This window comes from Tupaia chinensis, unplaced genomic scaffold (assembly GCF_000334495.1).
Source record: "Tupaia chinensis unplaced genomic scaffold, TupChi_1.0 Scaffold000354_1, whole genome shotgun sequence".
In the NCBI taxonomy this organism is placed as follows: Eukaryota; Metazoa; Chordata; class Mammalia; order Scandentia; family Tupaiidae; genus Tupaia; species Tupaia belangeri.
In genome coordinates this window covers 2,696,305-2,717,692 of record NW_006159849.1, presented here as the reverse complement: position 1 = coordinate 2,717,692, position 21,388 = coordinate 2,696,305, and the positions used below count along the sequence as shown (strand labels likewise).

At 36.6% G+C, this 21,388-nt stretch overlaps 1 protein-coding gene across 8 annotated transcripts in view; it reads right to left on the bottom strand.

Annotated features, from left to right (window-relative positions):
* The window catches only part of RFX3 (regulatory factor X3), a 358,769-nt gene that overhangs the window by 81,853 nt on the left and 255,528 nt on the right, over positions 1-21,388 (bottom strand). For all 8 annotated transcript variants that reach the window (XR_003550050.1, XM_027773424.1, XM_006152432.3 and 5 more), the window contains 2 exons: positions 18,957-19,138; positions 11,945-12,064 (listed from right to left, as the gene is read on the bottom strand). Coding sequence is in view for 7 of the 8 variants with exons in the window: in XM_027773424.1 (XP_027629225.1) it covers positions 11,945-12,064; positions 18,957-19,138 (302 nt within the window). In the remaining variant the exon portion in view is untranslated. The remainder of the gene's footprint in view (positions 1-11,944; positions 12,065-18,956; positions 19,139-21,388) is intronic.

The following is a 21,388-nucleotide window of genomic DNA, read 5'->3' as shown; positions in this document are numbered from 1 at the left end:
TTCAATCTTGAGTGTGATCAATTAAAACTTAAATAAATGAAATATCCAAGAAAACTGGCAAGTCTCTCATAATGTCCACTTCATTTATTTTTTATGTAGCAGTATCTTACAAATAACTATAAAAAGCAAAAATAGGAACCAGCAAATGGCATAAAGGTTACATTGCTATACTCCCACAGGGCCAACTGTGGTTTGAGTCCCGGACCCGGTAGTTTGAAACTCACACCGGGTACATGTGCACCCAAAATCTTGAGAGGAGAATGGAGATAAAGGGACTGTGGCATGGCCATCCCCTGTAGGGGGTGATTTCTTGCTTTCTGCATCTATGTCTTTTCTCCATCTCTCTGGTGAGCACATGTACCCTATAGCAAAAACCTCTCTCAAAACAAGTCAGAGGCGGGAACCAGCAGTTAGCGTAATGGCTATGTCGCTGGACTCCCACGTAGTCGACCGCGGTTCGTGTCCCGGACCCGGTGGCTTAAAACTCACGCCGGGCGCGTGTGCGTGCGTGCCCAAGATCCCGAGAGGAGAATGGAGGAGAAGGGATTGCGGCGTGACCATCCCCCCTGGGGGGTGATTTCTCGCTTTCTGTCTCTATGTCTCTCTCTGTCTGTCTGGCGAACGCCCGCGCCCTACAGTGAAAATCTCTCTCAAATAAAAAAAACAAAAAAAACAAGTCAGAGGCTAAACAGAGTGAAAAAGAGTATAACAGATATCGTCCTTACAGTTACATTTTTTGTGATGACTCCCCTCATCACCAAAATATTGATTGCTATTTTTTCTAATGATATTAAAAAACTCAGATCTACTCATTTACTTAATGAAAAACTTCTGGAAAATACTTTTCAATTGGGGCTATACAAAGAAGTGACAGAAAAAGTTAGTACTGTGAAGTGCTAAAAGTGTCATTTATAAAAAATAACAAAAGTTTTCCTAGTAACTTTCATGTAAGTTAATGGAGTTTGAGATTAAGCAAAAGTTCTTAAAATGAATTATTAACCCCAAAGAGAATAATGGAAACATTTCCCATAGATTCCAATTATATTACATCTTAATATGGAATTATAAAATAATTATTAGACATATATTCCTCTTAGACTGTAAATTTTTAGAGGACTGTTGCTATGTCACAATCTATCTGTACATGGTGCTTTAGCCTATAAGCAAAATCATCTACTTCCTTAGGAAGATAGAGACAGCTGTTAGTTTTGTAGATATTGGAAGTAATAAAGGAAGGCAATATTATATTTTTAAAAGCGAACAAATTAATGATGCATTATAATTAATGTATAATTATGCTTAATAATAATGAATGGGAAGCACTAATTAGAGGTATATAACATTTTCACGGAAATTAGCTTGTTGTAAAAAAAAAGGACACAAGTTGGTAAATTCTGGAGAAACTATGTAGGTCAGTACTTAAGAGAAAGTCTTACATAGAAGAGATGAAGGAAAAAAAAAATATATATATATAGTTGGAACCGGAAACTGTATGTAAGGGCAGCAACACAAACAGCATGTTGAAAGATGGGCAACGATGCATTACGTGTATCCCTTCTTAGTAGCCCTGGCAACAGGACCTGTGTAAGCCAGAATCTCATGATGTGCTTCCAGGAAGAAAGGGCTGGGAACAAATCTAGAAGGTGTCTGTGCCATAAAGAATGACATCAGGAGGGACAGGAAACTGGCTTGTGTCCAAGATGGTTAGTGTGAGCCTATGAGAGAGCTCCCCAGCAACGTTAACTTTCGCTTTTCCTACTTTGTTTTAAGCAATAAATCATGTATTAATACTAGCATATCCATGGTAGATTGCCTAGATTGGTACTTAGAAGGAATCCTCAGAAATCAGAAATATTAGAGAAAATCTAGATATTAATTCTCCTGATGTTTTTTTCCAAGGAAAACATCCTATTCCAACCATGACATCAAAGGAGGTGACAGTTTTAACAGGAAGTCATGTCTTATCACTTTAAAAATAGGGTACACAAATACCCACAGCAACTGATTCTTCTTGGAACAAATAGTTATTGAGGATATATGAGTAGTCTGGAAACCTAATTGCATATCAGTAACTAGGTAGCTTTCCAAAAAATTCAAATATCTTTGCTTACCCTAACTCTCACCAACATAATCATAGAGAATGGGGCTTAGGAACCGGCTATTTTCACAAACTTCTGAGATGTTTCTTTATTTCCTTTTTCTTTTTGGTAGAGAAGGAGAGTGGGAAAGTGGGAGAAAGGGAGAGAGAGAGAGGGAGAGAGACAGACAGAGAGGTAGGTACTCTTGATAAGTTCTCACAGTGTTGTTGAAACCCTCCTGCCACAGACTCCCAGTTAACTAGGACAACAGGTGAACACCACCGTGCCTGGCCTATTAGGTTGGACAGGAGATTGAAGCTAGGCCTCCCATGTTGCCTCGGCCACAGTGCAGCAGTACCCTTCATCTTGTGCCACCATGGCTGGGCATGAGATGTTTACAAAGTAGCCTGTATAGTTCTGAGGGTCCACAGAAACCTATAGGTCCCATAAAGATTCCTTCAGCCCAACGTTGTAGAAATATCCGTTAACATTAGGAAAATGTCATTCTTTGTAAAATATGGCATCAATTTTCTATTTTTTCTAATAAATTATTTTTGAAATGTACAATAAATATCTTTAAATGGGTGAATGAATACTCAAGGTAACAAATTTCATATTATCACACCATCAACTGATCTTAAGATATATCTAATCAATTTAACAAATATCTTTTGAACTTTTACTAGGAGGTGAGAAAACGAAGATGTGGGGTTTTAAGGTTTTAAGAAGGCTAGGTTAAATGTATTTTCCTAAGTTTTTTAAATATTCTATTGACTTTCATGATCATTCCAATATTAAATTAACTCTGGCTGAATTTTAACTGGCCTTTTAGCAATTATGTTAATGAATCATAAGATTATTTTGCTAAGACCAATGTATGTAATCTTTGGGCCTTCCACTTCTCTGTCCATGTTGTGCCCTCAACAAGGAAGTTAGTCTTTGTTAGGAAAAGATGACTGATTCTGAGAACCTGGGAACAACCCTTATCTCCAAACCAGGTGGAGCCCCTCTGTTTCTTAAAACTCCAGTTTGTGTCAAAGCAGTGTAGGGTATAACTGGGAATGATCTTAGGCACACATGCACACGCACCCAGCGTGAGTTTAAGTCACTGGGTCTGGGACTCGAACTGTAGTTGACTACATGGGAGTCCAGCAACATAGCCATTACACCAACTGCTGGTCCCAGGAGCACTTAGCTTTTGATAGCTCAGGCAGCCATTACCCCTCTAATTCTCAACACTCATTCTGGAAAGTTCCTGAGTGCCCTTTTTATAAAATTTATTTTACTGCCAACAGTCCTCATTTGTAACATTTGTATATCTCCTTTAAGTCCATATATTTATTTCTGTGTAGTTTAACTTTCTTTTCTGCTCCTTGAAATGTCTGTATTATTTGAGTGACTTTATTTCTGAAATAAGGGTCACATTTTGCTTTTATTTTTGGTAAATTACCCTCTAATGTACTCCTGTTAAATGTTCCATGGAGCTTGTTTTTCAGTCTCAAAGTTCCTTCTCAGTTTGGGGGCCACCATATGTTGTCTCCATATTCTTAACAGTTTTGAAATATCATTTTTAGGTTTCCTGCTTCTGGAAACTCTTCACAAAACACTCATCACCAAAAACACTAAATTGTAAAAACCAGGGACGCTCCCTATTGAAACAAACAACAACAAAACCCCCCAAATTTTTTAGTACTTAAGAGTATTGTAATCCCTTCCCTTTATCCTCATTTATTCTATAAATTCAATATTTTTAGATTAGGCTTTCCCCTAGTAGATTATTAGGCCTCCTGAGCTGCATGTGCTTTGAGAAAGACCCACACTGCATTGAATGAAGAAATAGCTCTTGATTTCAAAATTAGTAAGAGGCAAATGATAATTTTAACAGCTTGCAACTCCATGGGCAACCAGAGCTAACGTTGTTAATGATTAAGAGATGAAAGAAATTCTAATGCTTTAATAGCTGAGTATATGCATGAAACCTTTCACTAACACAGAAAACTTGGAAAATTACTAGGAATCTTCCCCCATGGGGTCACTCATAGCTGTTATTTAGGACTTGGACAGTTGTAACTCTACTGTAAAAGTAATATTCTATCAATACTCTCACATGCACAGATACTGAAACAGTTCAATGGACAGAAAAGAATGCTATGTATTTACCATCACATTCAACTAAGAGTACCAGATGGAAGGATTTTCAACAGACTAAGTGAAACATTTGGAAAAGTCCCTTCAAAGCCAGGTAAAAAATGTACATGCAAAATAAGAAGAACGAACCACATAAGTAAAATAGAGTCAATATTGTGTTAATAATTCCAGAATGTACCCAATCACTTGCTTTACATGAACACATCAAAATGCTGACTTTACTATTAAGGCACGAGGCTAGAATTTTCTACTACAATTTTGTGATTCTCTGAAAAAAAATTGTTCCACAAAGTCTTTAGATGATTTGATGTCTGAAATGAACCAAGTAATATAAATATGAACAGATCAGGAGAAAATAGTGGAAACAAAGAGTTCTAGTCTTTCGAACAATAAAGGACTCTGATGACACTGACTATATCTACATTTAAATGACTTCTAACATTAACCCTGCTGGTTTATGATAAATATTCCATCTCTTAGGTAATATATTTCAATGAATCAGTTCTGTTAATTACAGCCGAAAAATGAGAAGGTTTAAGCTGTTGAGTAAAGTAAGAGCTGGGGATCATTCTACAATTATTTATAGAGCACTGACAATGCACTAGTACTTTTCTAGTCCTTAAGAATGTAACAATCAAAGGGGCAGAAATGATTCCCTGAACTCATGAATGTCTTCATACACTCCTCTTACTATAGGTGACTTAATTCTAGCAGGCCCTTTCCATTAAACTGGTTCTAAACGGATACCATTTCTCCACCTTCTTTACTGAAAAAAATTACAACATGGCTCTATCTGATGCCAGGAGTTGTAACTATTTATGATTGTCTTGCCTTCCATAGAAAATATAATCATTACATCATGGACTAGTGTGGTGGCCTAGAGAACGTTAAATCTCAGTGCCAAGACTCCACATTGGTTCCTGAAAGCTAAACATACAGGCACCTGATTACCCTCTTACTAAAGACTCTTGACACTCTCAGCTGCCTCAGAACCATTTACCAGTCCTAGAGGCTTAGCTCTATGATGAGCCCAGAGAATTCATGGTCTATGAAAGGAATGATGAACTATTAACATCAACTGAAGTTGGAGGTCACTAGCCTAGAGGTATAGAGAGAAGGAAGCCAAATATGCTCAATTGCCAGTTTTCTTTTTCTTTTTTTTTCTTGAGAGGTTTTTGTTATAGGGCGCGTGCACTTGCCAGAAAGACAGAGAGACAGAGAGACAGAAATCGAGAACTCACCCCCCAGGGGGGAGGGCCACACCGCAATCCCTTCTCCTCCATTCTCCTCTCAGGATCTTAGGGATGCATACACACATGCCCAGCGTGAGTTTAATCGCAGTCAACTACATGGGAGTCCAGCGACATAGTCATTATGCTAACTGCTGGTCCTGCCAGTTTTCATTCTCTTCCAAAAACCCTAAATATTTCTGAAGATTTTTCTCCAGTACTTACAGTAGAAGAACAGTAATCATTATTTTCTAACATCTGAATGTTTCTAGCTATAAAAAAACTTTCATATACTTTTTTTCTGCTTGAGCGCCAAAATAATCTGTGAGGTAGTATATTATCATTAATCTCCATTTTGCAGATGATGATACTAAGGTGCAGTGAGGTAAAGTCATACAGGGTGTCTTCACAAAGTTCATGGAAAAGAAAATGTATTATGAAAAACTGAGACCTACATTTTAAAAATATTTTGGACCCAAATAAAACCAGTCCTGTAATTCTAGTTTTCATTAACTATTTGAAGCACCACCCCCCCACCACCATACATTCTGTAGAAGTGCCAAAGGGGACAGTACTAAAATTCCTGTTCTAAAATTCTAAAGATAAGGTTCCTTCAACTACTATACAAACCCGTAATAAGAAAGGTCCTCCTTAGGAACATGCATGCTTTCTCTATTTACAGCCAAAGCACAAGAAACCCTGCTATATCAACTTGCCCACTGTCCTCTCCTTTTCTCCCCTCAGTGCCACAAAGTTTCATTCTTTCACAGAAATATACTTCCCACAAAGAAACCAAAATAAAAAGCAAGAAATGGGACATTTTCTCATATCATAGAAACATAATCATTAAAATGTAATTTCTCCCTTTTTCTCTTTTTTAAACTTTTTTTTTTTTAAAAATGATACAGTTTGGGACAAGCAGTTAGCATAATGGCTGTCACTGGCCTCCCACGTAGTCGACCATGGTTCGAGTCCTGGATCCGGTGACTTAAAACTCACGCCGGGCATGTGTACGAGTGTGTGCCCAAGATCCCAAGAGGAGAATGGAGGAGAAGGGATTGCGGTGTGGCTACCCCCCTGGGGAGTGATTTCTCACTTTCTGTCTCTCTGTCTCTGTCTGTCTGGCGAGTGCACGTGCCCTATAGCAAAAACCTCTAAAAAAAAATAGTACAGTGTTTGTATATGCACACTTGAGAGAGAGAGAAACAGAAAGAGAGAGAGGAGCATTCTCAACAAGGTCTCATCATATAAACCCCACTCCCCAGCCCTATAACGCTTTACAATCTTGGGTTCCTGGGCACCTCTAGGTCAACTAGGGGTACAAACCAGCAGTAAGCATTTGAATTCAGTATTGCCATTTAGCATGCCACAGACTGTTCCACCTAGGCTGGGTCTGATGTCTCCCTTTGCCTCACATGCAATAATGTTACTACATGTCTGTTTCTGTTTGGGTTATCTTACATCTTTGAGGTTGGTATTTGTAATAGGAATAAAGACAAGAAGACTGGGTTCTTGTCCTGGTTGCTCTATGACTGTAGGTTAAGTTACCTACTCTTTATGAACTTCAGTTTTCTCATCAAGAGGATGGAATGGACTAGGTGGTCTTTTCCTTTGGCTCTAACATCCTAGGTTCCTTGATATCTCTTCTATGTGATGTACATATTCTGAACACAACTGACAGCTGATATACATATTTGTTGAAGAAATGATAAATGCAGTTTAATATTTTGAGAAGGGCTACTTGGATCAACCACAGTCAAGCACACTGTCAAAAGCACTTGGTTAGGGCCAGAAGATGGCATGATGGTTAAGGCACTGGGCTCCCACATGGCCAACTATGGTTTGAGTCCCAGACCCCATAATTTGAAAATCATGCCAGGCATGTGAGCATACGTGCCCAGAATCCTGAGAGGAGAATCGAAGAGAAGGGATGGTGGAATGGCCACCATCCCTGAGGGGGTAATTTCTCACTTTCCCTCTGTCTGTGTCTCTCTGGTGAGCACGCATCGCATAACAAAACAAAACAAAAAGCACTTGGTTCTATTTCACTGTTTTTGCTACTAGGATTTGGTAGAATAACTAAAATATAGTGTCAACATTCTCTGTGTGTTTCTTTGAACTATTAAAATTAAACTGCAACAAATATTTTTACTTAGTTTTATAGGGCTGAAAATTACTGATCTCCTTTGTGCTCTCTAATAACCCAATTTATTTATTGTCTAAATCTGAGTAAGCAAAATAGTTCATGAGTGACTGTCCTTGAAAACTGAAGATTATGCTACTTAAGCACAAAAATTATTTTCACATGAAATATTTTCAAAAGACTGTATTTTTTAAAATATGAAACTACAGTACATTTTCCTGTCTTCTTAAGTAGCGTATTTGACTTCCTCTTGATTACATATGAAGTCACCAATATGCAAAGTCGCTATTACACTGTGTTAGAGAGGAAGCCACCAGAGTGATACCAAGGAGCCTACTAGAGTGCCTCGTGTGTTCTTCCATTGAAAGCCCATAGGCTGCTGTACTGAATAAGCTAAAAGTAAACAAATGTACTTCCTCTTGCCAGCTGTCATGTCCCAGGACTACTGGTGAAACAACTGGTCCCTAATCTGTTCTTAAACGTTAAGTAAATGGCTTGAGGATGGTTTCATCTTTTCGGGTTAGTGAAACTACAGGCTTTGTGATATCTGCCTTTCATTCAAAAGCTATTTTCATTTCTTTCCAGACTCATGGCCATATTCCACATGATGGTATCGCTGGGACTGTGGTTTTTAGATAAGCAGAATTTCCCCTACTATCCCATCAAATCTTCAGTTGAGATACTTTAGACAAAGGGGCTCAAGAAATTGTAAAGTGATATAAAACAGTAATCATTATTACCTCTACAATACTATAATTCCAAATTCATCAGAAAATTTTACAACCTGAGATTCAATACTTTAACTGAATTAACAAAATGATCACTGCATATATTTGAATTCTTTTCACTATAAGAACATATGAAACATGTAAATTTACACTGTGGAAAGGTGCACAAGCAGATTCATAAAATAAACTTTGATGTATTTAAATATTCTAATATATTAAATAGCAGTATGTGCTATAAAACATTTAAACCTTTCACATGTCACTTATATTTTAAAAGAGAGTGGCAGTGTCTTTCTGTATAAACTTTAATATAATCAGTAGAATTTTGCCATTTGAAATGATCATTTTTTTAAAAAATTTTAAGCCATAAAACAAAAACTATAATAAATTGCTGTTCCATCATTTCAACAAATACCCCGTATCCTCACATCCTGATTTGTAGAAAGAAACTTTTCCCCTCTAGTCCAAGTACTTCTGAACCACAGAGTAAGTGGCTTCAGCTAAGGCCTATCAATATGATCAGTGGACAGAGTCCTTGTGAGAGCAACAGAAGCCTCCTGCTGCCCTACTATTTCCAGAGAGGCTCCTGCAGTTGACAACACTAACTCTGCAATCTATTAGCAAGACATCATTTCAAGAACAATAGTCCATAATCCAAAACCTGTATCATTAAATAAAACAATTAATTAAAGGAAGGTTTGGGACTTCTTTGGTTCCCTAGCAATCTGATTTTCATAGGAAAGCAATCTCTATAACAGCATTTGGTAATATTACTGGGAATTACAGTATTTCTTAAATACATCCATATTGTATGTTTCTGAAAGCAATGATCACTATACTGAGATTGCTGAGGTTTTCATGGTTCCTTAACCTATATAGCTCTAGAATGTCTCATGAAAAGACCATAGAAACCCCGCGTCTTGCTCACCTAACTCAGACTTTGTATAAAGAACATCCCTTAAAGGCTTCCATTTCCATGAAAACATGCTAGATTTAATGCAGTTAAATCACAAGAGGAAGTAGGTATCAGCGGATTAGGTACAATTTAGTAAGTGTTTGTTCACAGTTAAGTTTGACTATACGTTAGGTCTCAATCAAACTTTTTCTTGATTTCACCATCATCTCCACTGTATTATGCTCTATGATGCAGAGATCACATCAGAAAGCAAAGACTCTAAGTATTGCCACTAACAGATGAAAAAAATTATAACTCAACAATAATAGTTCATCACAATTCATACAAATTTCCAACCATGTAGAAAACTTATTCTATATTTCTTCAGAGCCTTTCTTAATATGTTTCACTGGTTGTACACTAAAAAATAAGAATAAAACATTAAGAAAATAAGACTGAGAATCTGTGAACTAAAAATCGAAAATCCTTAAGATACCTTTATATAATTGCTAATCTTGGACTGAGTCTTTGGTTTGTGTTAAAACCACTTAACAAGTGTCCTTACCTCCAGTCTCTTCCCATTAAATATTTCTTGCCCCAAATAAAAAAGTCACCACTCTAGAAAAAAAATCAAAGTTTCATTGTTTTGCCTCAAAGCCTTACATAGCTTCAAAACTATATTCTGCATATAGCACAAGCATATTAGCTTTATATATGACCCTTAAGATACAATCTAAACTGCTTTTAAAATCTCACCTCCTGGGACCAGCAGTTAGCATAATGGCTATGTCACTGGACTCCCACGTAGTTGACTGTGGTTTGAGTCCCGGACCCAGTGGCTTAAACTCACGCCGCGCACGTGTGCGTGTGTGCCCAAGATCTTGAGAGGAGAATGGAGGAGAAGGGATTGCGGCGTGGCCATCCCCCCTGGGGGGGGGCGTGATTTCTCGCTCTGTCTCTCTCTGTCTGGCAAGCGCACATGCCCTATAGCAAAAAAATAAAAAATAAAAAAACTTCTAAAAAATAAATAAATAAATCTCACCTCCTGGGATCAGCAGATGGCATAAAGGTCACATTGCTATATTCCCACATATGTGACTGCAGTTTGAGTCCCGGACCCGGCAGCCTGAAGCTAATGCCAGATGCATGTGCATGCATGCCCAAAATTTCTGAGAAGAGAATGGAGGAGAAGGGACTGTGGCATGGCCATCCCCACTGAGGGGTGATTTAATGCTTTCTGTCTCTCTGCCTCTCACTGTCTTTTCAACCAGAACACACAGCCTTTACCAAAAATCTCTCTAAAAATGGAAAAACAAACAAACAAAAAAAACCCCCAAAAACCACAACTCACCTCCTTCTAAACTATTCAGCTATGTCCGCAACCCTCTTCTATACAGTGAGCAATACCAGCCTGACGAAATCATAGAGCATTTACCAAAGACTTCATGGACATAGCCCTAGTTTTTTGTTCACATTTTCCTGTACCTGAATATTCCTTATTCTGATTATTCTAAGCTCCTACTTAAATAGCACCTACTCTTTGAAGCTTCTTTATCTCCCTTCTCTCAGATTTCCTGAAAATTCTTTTATATTCTGATACTTCCATGATCAAAGCTTTATTTTAGCACTTTTCAGATTACATTCTTTTTTTTTTTTTTTTTTAATTCTCCGTGTCTCTCTCCTCCTAATTTCTTAACACCTCCAAGGTAGAGACTATGTCTAGGCTCTGCATGCAAAGCCTAGCACACAGTAGAGATTGAATCAGTGTTTGCTGACTAAATACATTTCAAAACAAAACAAAACACAAAAACTACCGTGTGAGATATTCTTTTATAGCAGTGATTTTGAGCTAATCCCTACTAAAATCAGTATGAGTATATAGAGCTGGCCAAGGCAAGTAATCATTCTTGAGCAACGGATTAGGACCTATGCTGAGGCATTCTTTCTACTATATAATTTCACACTTTAAACTGAAAAAAAAATCATAATTGCTATCTGAGCTATGCTGATAAAGAGGAAAGAATTTTCCACTCCCAAAGTATGATAAAAGTCACTAGGAACTAGAAAGCCCTTTTACATGTCACTTAATCTCTCTGGGATTTACTGTGAAACAGGGATATTATACTTTGATTGGCAAAAGGTTGCAAATAACACTACACTAAAGTATTTTTCAATTCTAACATCTTTGATTCTAATCATTCATCCATCCATCCATCCATTCAGCCATCCATTTATGAATGTTTGAAATCTCTTACCGCTCTAATATACGTAATTGTATGTCTATGAAAACTGGATTCAAAAGAAGAATAAGAAGTTCCAAAAGTTCTGCAAGAACTCATACTGTGTTCAAAAGAATGAATTGAGGGATAGACATAACAGCTAGTCAAAAGCTCATGAATATTGAACCAAGTTTCTCCAGTTGGTATTTGTTTGGGTAGACTCCTAATGTTTTGTGTTTCATTTCTTTGTCTGAACAGTTTAAGAAGTCACACTTAAAGGGGCCAAACAGGCTAAATGATAAATGATCTTTTAAAATTTAGAAACAGGATCATTAAAATTCTAAATTATATTTAAGAACTCTCTATAGTGAAAGCACGTAAACAATAGTGATATTCTTATGCACATAGGTATCTGTTCTACTTGTACAGAAAAAAAAAAAAAGGAAACTGAAACAACTAAGTAATACATAGCTTTGACATAGCAATAGTAATGCCAGAGTCTACCTTTGTTTCTGTTGCATGGGCTGTTGTCTCATAGCCATGTACTGCATGTCTTCTTGCAGACGATTAAGAGGGGAATCTGGCTTGACACGAATCCCATAGTAATGGTACTTGGAGTTTCCTCTTCATGAAAGAACAAGAAACATTAAAAGCACAAAATGTCAAAAAAAAGCAATATTAATCACATAGGATATTCATTTAACTTCACATTTAGAAAAATTAAGAAACAGCATATTGATTGTTATTTTTTTTAATTACATATTTTGGATAACTCTACAGACAACATTTGGATAATTAAAATAAGAATTTAAATCAGTGCAAAGTCCTAAGATAAGTATTTCCTTATAAACTTCACTTAAATATTAGTTAAATGGCCCATTTGTTCACTCAAGTTACACTTTATTTTCAAATTTATATTTTATATTTATTTTAGAAGGGGTAACATTTTTGCCAATAAAAATTCATTAACAGGATAAAGGGCTGCACAAAAAAATAAAATTTATTAAAAAGTGACTATACAAGAACAAAGGAAAAAAACTTAATTCTACTGTCTTGGATAAGTTCCATTTTTTTCTATTTATTTCAGGAATGGTGATGTTCCAAGATATTGTAAAGATGTTTATTGTTGAATATTTGGAAACCTAAAAAGGAAGTAGGCATTTAATTTACGGATTTTGAAACACATTTTATTAGTATCTGTTTTTAGGGATTCATATCAGTTTTGTGGGCTGAATAAGAAGTGTCACAACAGACATGGGAAAATTTCCCTGCGAAAATGGCAGATTTCCACCTGGAATGGAAATCTCACAATTTTCCTACGTTCATGAGAAACACCATGTTTGCTATTAGAAATGACAAAGTTTTGCTCTGAATGGAATTTGCAAATTCTTGCAAAAATAACATTTAAAATATGCAAATTCTTGCAAAGAGAAAATAGTAGTTTTTCACAAGTCTATATATAATAAGACATCAGTGTTCTTTCCAAATTTCTTCTTTCATTTACAAAAAAATTCAAGGGGAGTGTGGATTAAATATTTTTTTATAAAAATAGAACAAAATTTTTGCTTCTGAGATTCAAAAAATATTAGATAAACCACATATATTTGAAAAGACATTATTATATAAATAATATTTCTAATTTAAAAAAATGTAGGGCATGTGAATACTTAAATGCTTCCAGAAAAACCAAACAAACTTAATGTCTATAAAGAAAAGCCATTCACTTGAAGAGATTAGATCCTGTCTCCAAAATTTGCTGCACAATAGAGCAAAAAACAAAAGCAAAAACAAAATACCACTATTTGTAGGTGTGTTCTCCTGTACACAGTGGAGTAATAATAGAGAGTAGTAATAGGGGTAGGAAGGAGAAGGCATTAATCATGGGATAAAACTACAAAGTAAAATGATGTTTCTTTTGTGGGACTCCACATAAAAGTATGTCTAGCTTCTTCTTAGATTCCTACAAATTAGCATTCTGGTTGGTTGGAACTGCTTGTTTTTATTCTATCAGAAACTGATGGGGAAGAGCAGCTTATCCTTTATTTATTTATTTATTTATTTTGCTCAAACTTAATTTGGAAATGGAATTGAAAAGAAGTTACTTTTGATTTCCTTTGTTTAGAAACACAGTGATTTTATTTATTTTTTGCTTACGTTTTCCTTTCAATTTTCCTTTTGAAAAAGTCTGGCTCTGGTTTGAATGTTTTTCTTTCACCAGATAAATTTATTGACAGATAATCATAGTTTTATATATAGTTCACCTTTTTGTCTTTTTTTTAAGACAACAGATGGAGTAAAGGTTAGGTGGTTGGATCGTACAAGGCCAAATACATGGTTTGTGTCATGGACAGAGCAACTTGAGCGCATTTGCATGCTCGCATGCATGTCCAAAATCCAGAGGAGAATAGAGGAAAAGGAATGGTAGTGTGGCCATACCCCGGGCGGTTGCAGGGGGGGTGGGGGGCAGTGTTCTATCTCACCATGCTCACCCCCTCCCCCACTCCTCTATCTGTCTCTCTCGGGAGAGTGTACGTGCCCTATAGCAAATCTAAGACAGTGTCTTGCTATCTGACCATCCTCTTGCTTTGTCCTCTCAGGTGAGACTACACACTACTCTGCCCAACTCAATTTTTTTAGATAGGATGGCTCAAGCTAGCCTCAAACTCTCTCACAATCCTCATGTCACAGCTTCCCAGAGTTGCTGGGACTCCACATGCATGATGCCACTCTTAGTCTTAGGTTGGATTAGGAAATTGCAATCTGGCCTCCAACTTGTTCCAAGGTACAGAGCACATCATTTTAGTAGCACATAGCACCGTGGCTGGGCCTACACTTCAGTTTTTTAAACGAAGAGTCTAATTTAGTTTGCCTCATGATTTACACCGATTTTCCTTCTGTTTGTTCTAACAGGACTAGAAAAGTAAATGCTGTAACAGTTTTCATGGTAGAAAGAATCTCTGGGACTTCACTCCTACTATTGTCAATTGTTTTTTCCACTAGAGGTCTATCTTTATAACATTTCATTTGTTTAAACTTTCCTTACCGTATTTATTTTCTCCCTATTCTTTCCAGCTTTGCTTTCCAACCCTAATTGCAAATACCACAACAATTTAAAAAGGAAGAGAAGACATAATTGTTACATAGTGAGAGGAGAAAAAAAAAAAAAGAACATCAGAAAGTAAAAGCTACAATATTGTAAAATGTACTTACAGAGTATGGATTCTACTCATTCACAAACCCAAACAACCCCAATTTTGTCCCTTTCTATTTTAAAGATGTGTTTCAAGGTTTGAATGAAGCCTCAAAATAGGACCCATTGAAATTTCTTTCAGTAACAAAAGAAGCACAATACAGCTATTAGAATGTTGAATAAAGCCCAGAGTTTCAAAATATTGGCACGGTATGCATAACTACTCAGCTATCAGCTAGGAGATAGTAGGTTAGGTTCCCAAATAATGATTTTTCAAGGTTTTGGGGAAAAAAAATACTAGAGAAACAAAAAGCTTTCTTTTTCAAGGGAATGAAAGCTAGTTCCTTAGTCTGAATAGACAATCATGTTCTCATTTAAAATATACTACCTATTGAAGTATAGACAGAAGAAAATATATTTATGAGAGAATTGAACCCCTGACAATCTGAAAGCTGTATAAGCACTTAAAATTCAACAGAAAAGAATAAATAATTCACACTTTGAATATATACAGATCTTGAAAATCTCATAAAACAGTGTTGGAGTTCAGGATACTCTACCCCAAAACACAGCACCCTTACATCTGAGAAAACAGCAGACCACAGAAACTAGAGAAAATTCCCCTCACCCCTTCTCCCCTGAAGTGGGCTTGAAAAAAATATAGCTGACCTTCTCCTGAAAATAGGTTATAAGACCCTTTTCCATAGGCGTCCCCGCTATACCTGAAGAAAATGAACATTCTTATCTCTGAAGAAAAAGAATCTGAACAAACTGGCCTTGCTGAGTTTTCCCCAATTTACTGCCAGATAAAGTCATTTTTTGACTAACCATAGTATCAATCTACTTACTTTCTCTAAAACTATCCATTTCTTCATCAGACTTAGCATAAAATAAATACGTTTTTTCCTGCTGCTTTGGGTCTTCATTTCTTATATTCCATGTCATGTAAAACTTCTATGAAATAAATATCCACGTTTTTGTCTTTTTTTTTTTTTCTTTTAAGATTTTGCTACAGGGTACATGCTTGTGGGAGAGAATCAGAGAGGGAAAGTGAGAAATCACCACCAAAAGGAATGGTTACACCTCAATCTCTTCACTTCCAGTGTTCTCTTGAGATTTTGAGCACACATGCACACGGGCCCAGCATGATTTTTAAGCTGCCTATCTAAGATTCAACCAGTCGGCCATGTGGGAGGCCACTGCCATAACTACCACACCACCTGCTGGTCCTGCTTTCATCTTTTGTTATGGTAGAAAGAATCTCTGGGACTTCACTCCTACTATTGTCAATTGTTTTTTCCACTAGAGGTCTATCTTTATAACATTTCATTTGTTTAAACTTTCCTTACCGTATTTATTTTCTCCCTATTCTTTCCAGCTTTGCTTTCCAACCCTAATTGCAAATACCACAACAATTTAAAAAGGAAGAGAAGACATAATTGTTACATAGTGAGAGGAGAAAAAAAAAAAAAGAACATCAGAAAGTAAAAGCTACAATATTGTAAAATGTACTTACAGAGTATGGATTCTACTCATTCACAAACCCAAACAACCCCAATTTTGTCCCTTTCTATTTTAAAGATGTGTTTCAAGGTTTGAATGAAGCCTCAAAATAGGACCCATTGAAATTTCTTTCAGTAACAAAAGAAGCACAATACAGCTATTAGAATGTTGAATAAAGCCCAGAGTTTCAAAATATTGGCACGGTATGCATAACTACTCAGCTATCAGCTAGGAGATAGTAGGTTAGGTTCCCAAATAATGATTTTTCAAGGTTTTGGGGAAAAAAAATACTAGAGAAACAAAAAGCTTTCTTTTTCAAGGGAATGAAAGCTAGTTCCTTAGTCTGAATAGACAATCATGTTCTCATTTAAAATATACTACCTATTGAAGTATAGACAGAAGAAAATATATTTATGAGAGAATTGAACCCCTGACAATCTGAAAGCTGTATAAGCACTTAAAATTCAACAGAAAAGAATAAATAATTCACACTTTGAATATATACAGATCTTGAAAATCTCATAAAACAGTGTTGGAGTTCAGGATACTCTACCCCAAAACACAGCACCCTTACATCTGAGAAAACAGCAGACCACAGAAACTAGAGAAAATTCCCCTCACCCCTTCTCCCCTGAAGTGGGCTTGAAAAAAATATAGCTGACCTTCTCCTGAAAATAGGTTATAAGACCCTTTTCCATAGGCGTCCCCGCTATACCTGAAGAAAATGAACATTCTTATCTCTGAAGAAAAAGAATCTGAACAAACTGGCCTTGCTGAGTTTTCCCCAATTTACTGCCAGATAAAGTCATTTTTTGACTAACCATAGTATCAATCTACTTACTTTCTCTAAAACTATCCATTTCTTCATCAGACTTAGCATAAAATAAATACGTTTTTTCCTGCTGCTTTGGGTCTTCATTTCTTATATTCCATGTCATGTAAAACTTCTATGAAATAAATATCCACGTTTTTGTCTTTTTTTTTTTTTCTTTTAAGATTTTGCTACAGGGTACATGCTTGTGGGAGAGAATCAGAGAGGGAAAGTGAGAAATCACCACCAAAAGGAATGGTTACACCTCAATCTCTTCACTTCCAGTGTTCTCTTGAGATTTTGAGCACACATGCACACGGGCCCAGCATGATTTTTAAGCTGCCTATCTAAGATTCAACCAGTCGGCCATGTGGGAGGCCACTGCCATAACTACCACACCACCTGCTGGTCCTGCTTTCATCTTTTGTTATAGGTGGTTTAGCTATGTACCTAGAATAGGAGAGGAAAAGATAAGTTTTTCTTGTCCTACTACACTCACTTTTCTTTTCGGTATAAATTCATAATAAATTCAGTTACTAAGGCTCTGTTTATTTTATTAAGATTAAAACTCTTGGGGACCAGCAGTTAGCGTAATGGCCGCTAGACTCCCACGTAGTCAACCGTGGCTTGTGTCCTGTCCTTAAAACTCACACTGGGCGTGTGTGCGTGCGTGCCAAAGATCCCAAGAGGAGAATGGAGGAGAAGGGATTGCGGTGTGGCCATCCCCCCTGGGGGGGTGATTTCTCGCTTTCTGTCTATCTGTCTCTCTCTGTCTGTCTGGTGAGCACATACGCCCTTTAGCACAAACCTCTCAAAAAAGAAAAAATTAAAAAAATAAAAATTAAAACTCTTGAGCCAGCTCCATAGCCTGGTGGTTAAACAGCTGGATTCCATGTGATCTACACCTTAGTTTGAGTGGCCCTGGGATGTGAAACCCATGCAGGGCACATGAGCGTGTGTGCCCAAAATCTAGACAGGATGGAGGAATGGAGAAGGGACTGTGGTGTGGCCACTGCACATGGGAGGTTCTTTCTCCCTCTCCCTCTCTGTCTCTTTATGTCTTTCTGTCAAGTGCACACATCCTCTGGCAAAATTTTTTAAAAAAGGTTAAAACTATTAAAGTACTCTGAAGTTGTGGTTTATAACTAATTAAAGGTATGTTACCTAATGGAAATATGGTGTAGCATCTCTATTTTAATACTTACATGATAACTGCAAGATTTAGGAAATCAAAATCATCCATATTCTTTGCTTAGCTACTTAAAATACTAATGATAATTTGTAGACATTATAAAGACAAAAATGAAGCTCCACAATTCTAAGTATTCTTTTCATCATACTTTGATTAGTAAGAATATTCATATTCATTTCCAAAGGAGGAAAAACAAAAAAAAGCTGAAAGCTGCTTCTTCAGATTATTGGTTTCCATGCAAAGGGACCGTTATTTTACTTCCACACATACAGTTTTACAATCAAGAGCAGAAGAAAAAGAAAAAAATGGCTAATAAGCGATGTCATCATCAAGGACTTCAGATTTATCTTACAAGTCTATCAAATGACTTTTAACTGGTCTCCAGAAATAAGAAGAAAACTTGGGCTTTAATTTTTTACTCAATTCAAATAGTTACTTAAGAGACCATTAAACGTAATTTTATAAGAGTCAGGAGATACACATCAAATATAGGTTGGTCTAATTCTACATAGAGAAACAGCTCTTTTCAAAGCCTTGTTCAGTTAATGTTTAGGATGACACATCATTCTGGCTTGGTAGCATTCACTGAATACCTTTTCTTTTCCTGAGGACCGTTCAAATAGAGCTCATTCTATATTTTTTCCTTAAATACTGGGTCATCAAAAAAGTCATGATGCATTTTTACATAGAAAAACAAAGAAAATACGTCATGACTTTTCCGAAAACGTGGTATTATCTGTAACTAAGCACTGTGCTCAGACTGAGCTTCTCATGTTTGAAAAAGATAAATTCATTTATGATTTTATTTTTCATTACTCACCTAGTGCCCAATCTCCTGGTTCGCAGCCCCATAAAAATTGACCTTATTAGTTTTCCAAATGAGGCAGCATTGACTGGGTCCAGTTTGTGTTCCTGACAATGTCGAAGGTAGTGGTTGTATAGAGTGCTTCTGGGCAGGCTCACTCCTTCTGCTGTCTCGTAATTGTCCAACAGCCACTGGAGCTAGTTAGATCAGACAGGGTGAATGAGAAATTATAAAATTTGCCAAAATTTCTACAAAACACTCTACAGAAATACTGAGAAGTACTTCACCAATACTATGATAGAGTAAACTGATATAATTCAGAAGTTGTTGTAATCCAGTTTTAGAAACTCTGTCAATAGCTGAACATCATTTATGACCTCAGACAATATCCATTTCTTCAAATAATTTAAGCACAAGTAGGGACATAGTAAGTTTCCTCGCACTGACTGCAGTTTTAGAAACACTTCTTCACCTCTTCAGAGAATTAAAATAATCCCATTAAATAGCCATAAATATCATTTATATCTGCTATAGAATAAAACACATTACCAAGCTTAATATGTTTTTAGTGTTATCTTGTTATACAAACAGCACGCAGCCTTATATGAGTTTTTATATTAAGGTTCTATTCATTTGTACAGAATCTCAGTTTACTTATTTCAAATTATCACTAGATAGTACAATAATAGTATTGTCTACTGGGACAAATTATGCAAGCAGAACGGACAAAATTCAGTAATTCGGGACCAGCAGACGGTGTAATGGTTACATTACTAGACTCCCACATAGTTGACTGTGGTTCAAGTACAGGACTTGGAGGCTTAAAACTCAAGCCAGGTGCATGTGCGTGGATGCCCAAAATCCCAAGAGGAGAATGGAGGAGAAGGCATTGTGGTGTGGCCATACCCTCTGGGGTAGGTGGTTTCTCACTTTCTCTCTCTCTGTCTCTCCAGCAAGTATACATGCCCTATAGCAAAAATCCCTCCTTAAAAAAAAAAAAAAATGCAGTCATTCCTTCCCCAGAAGGAAAGAAATTGGCTAGTTATTGGCAAAGTATATGCAATGAAAGAATTCATTTATTATGACCATTAGAATTACAATCTCAAATTTGAATTACAATTATAATCTGTATTTTTAAAATAATTTTGGAAGGCACACTACAATGGTTAAGTTGGCAAAGCAAGATTTACTTAGTCCATAGTTCACAGTTAAATGTTTTACGTTGTTGTTGTGTGTTTTTAAAATAATCTTTGGGCTAACTGCAGTGGAACAAGTGGTGGGGTGTCACTGTACAAGGTTGAAGCCTACAGAGGAAGCCCATGTTCACAGGTCTAAGATCAACCTAAACAGGCTGGACGTGGTTGCTACCTGAGAGGCTGGGGCAGGAATGGTGGTACAGTGACACCCTGTCAAAAATACCGATCTTCTCTCTTTTCCACACCTTCTCCCCAAAGAAACAAATACAAAATCCAAATGCTTTAAGTACTGAACATGCAAGAAATTTTTAGAAAATCTAATCTAGGTGTATATCACTGAATTTCATCATTAGCAAGAATAAATTATTTACTCATTTATTTGTAAAAGGAGAACTAAATTAACAAACTTAAATTATTTCTTAAGTCATCTATTGTCTCAATGCCTGAGTCTAGTTTCTAACTCACGTTTTCTTATTACTCTAGACCAACTATTAGTTCCACAAAAGCAGCAGATAGTTTAAATTACCTGTCCTGACAAAATTTCCATGCCATATTTAAGAGGAACAAGAAAGAGCTGATATTTACCATGCGATTTGAGTTAAATATAAACTATGGAAGCTAAAGAATTCATTTACTGAGTACCTGCCAGGAGCCAGGCAATGTTCTAGGCATCTGGCAAGGCAAGGATGAAAGAGATTTCACTCTTATCCTCTGGGAATTTACAGTTCAGGTGCTAAAAATGATATAGACATTCAAGTAAACTACAGCATTTCTCCATTTTGTGCACACAGATCAATTTTAAAATTAATCTGTGATCAAACCTAAACCTGAACTTCCAGTGCTCTACCCGTGACCTTTGTGGGAAAGAGAGTGAGTGAGAGGGAAGAAAGGGAGAACAGCAGAGACAGACGTTTTTAACAGTGTCTGGCTGTGTTGTGATCCTTCTGCCCTAGCCTCCCAATGAGCTAGAATTACAGGCACATTTAACCACACCCAGTAGGTTCAGGTCGGCTTGAAAAATCAAACCTCCAACATCACGTCCAGGTGGAAAGGTAGTACTATGAGGACTAGACCTGAATTTTAAGACTTAATAAGAAAAGTTATTTAAAATATTTTCAAAATTCCTGTCTTTAGCAAGGACAACTGAATTTTCAAAATCACCTTAATTTCAAATATGTCTACATAATGCTATATAATTAAACTTATGTCATTAAATCCATACTGAGTGTTAGCTTAGAAAATACAGCCAGC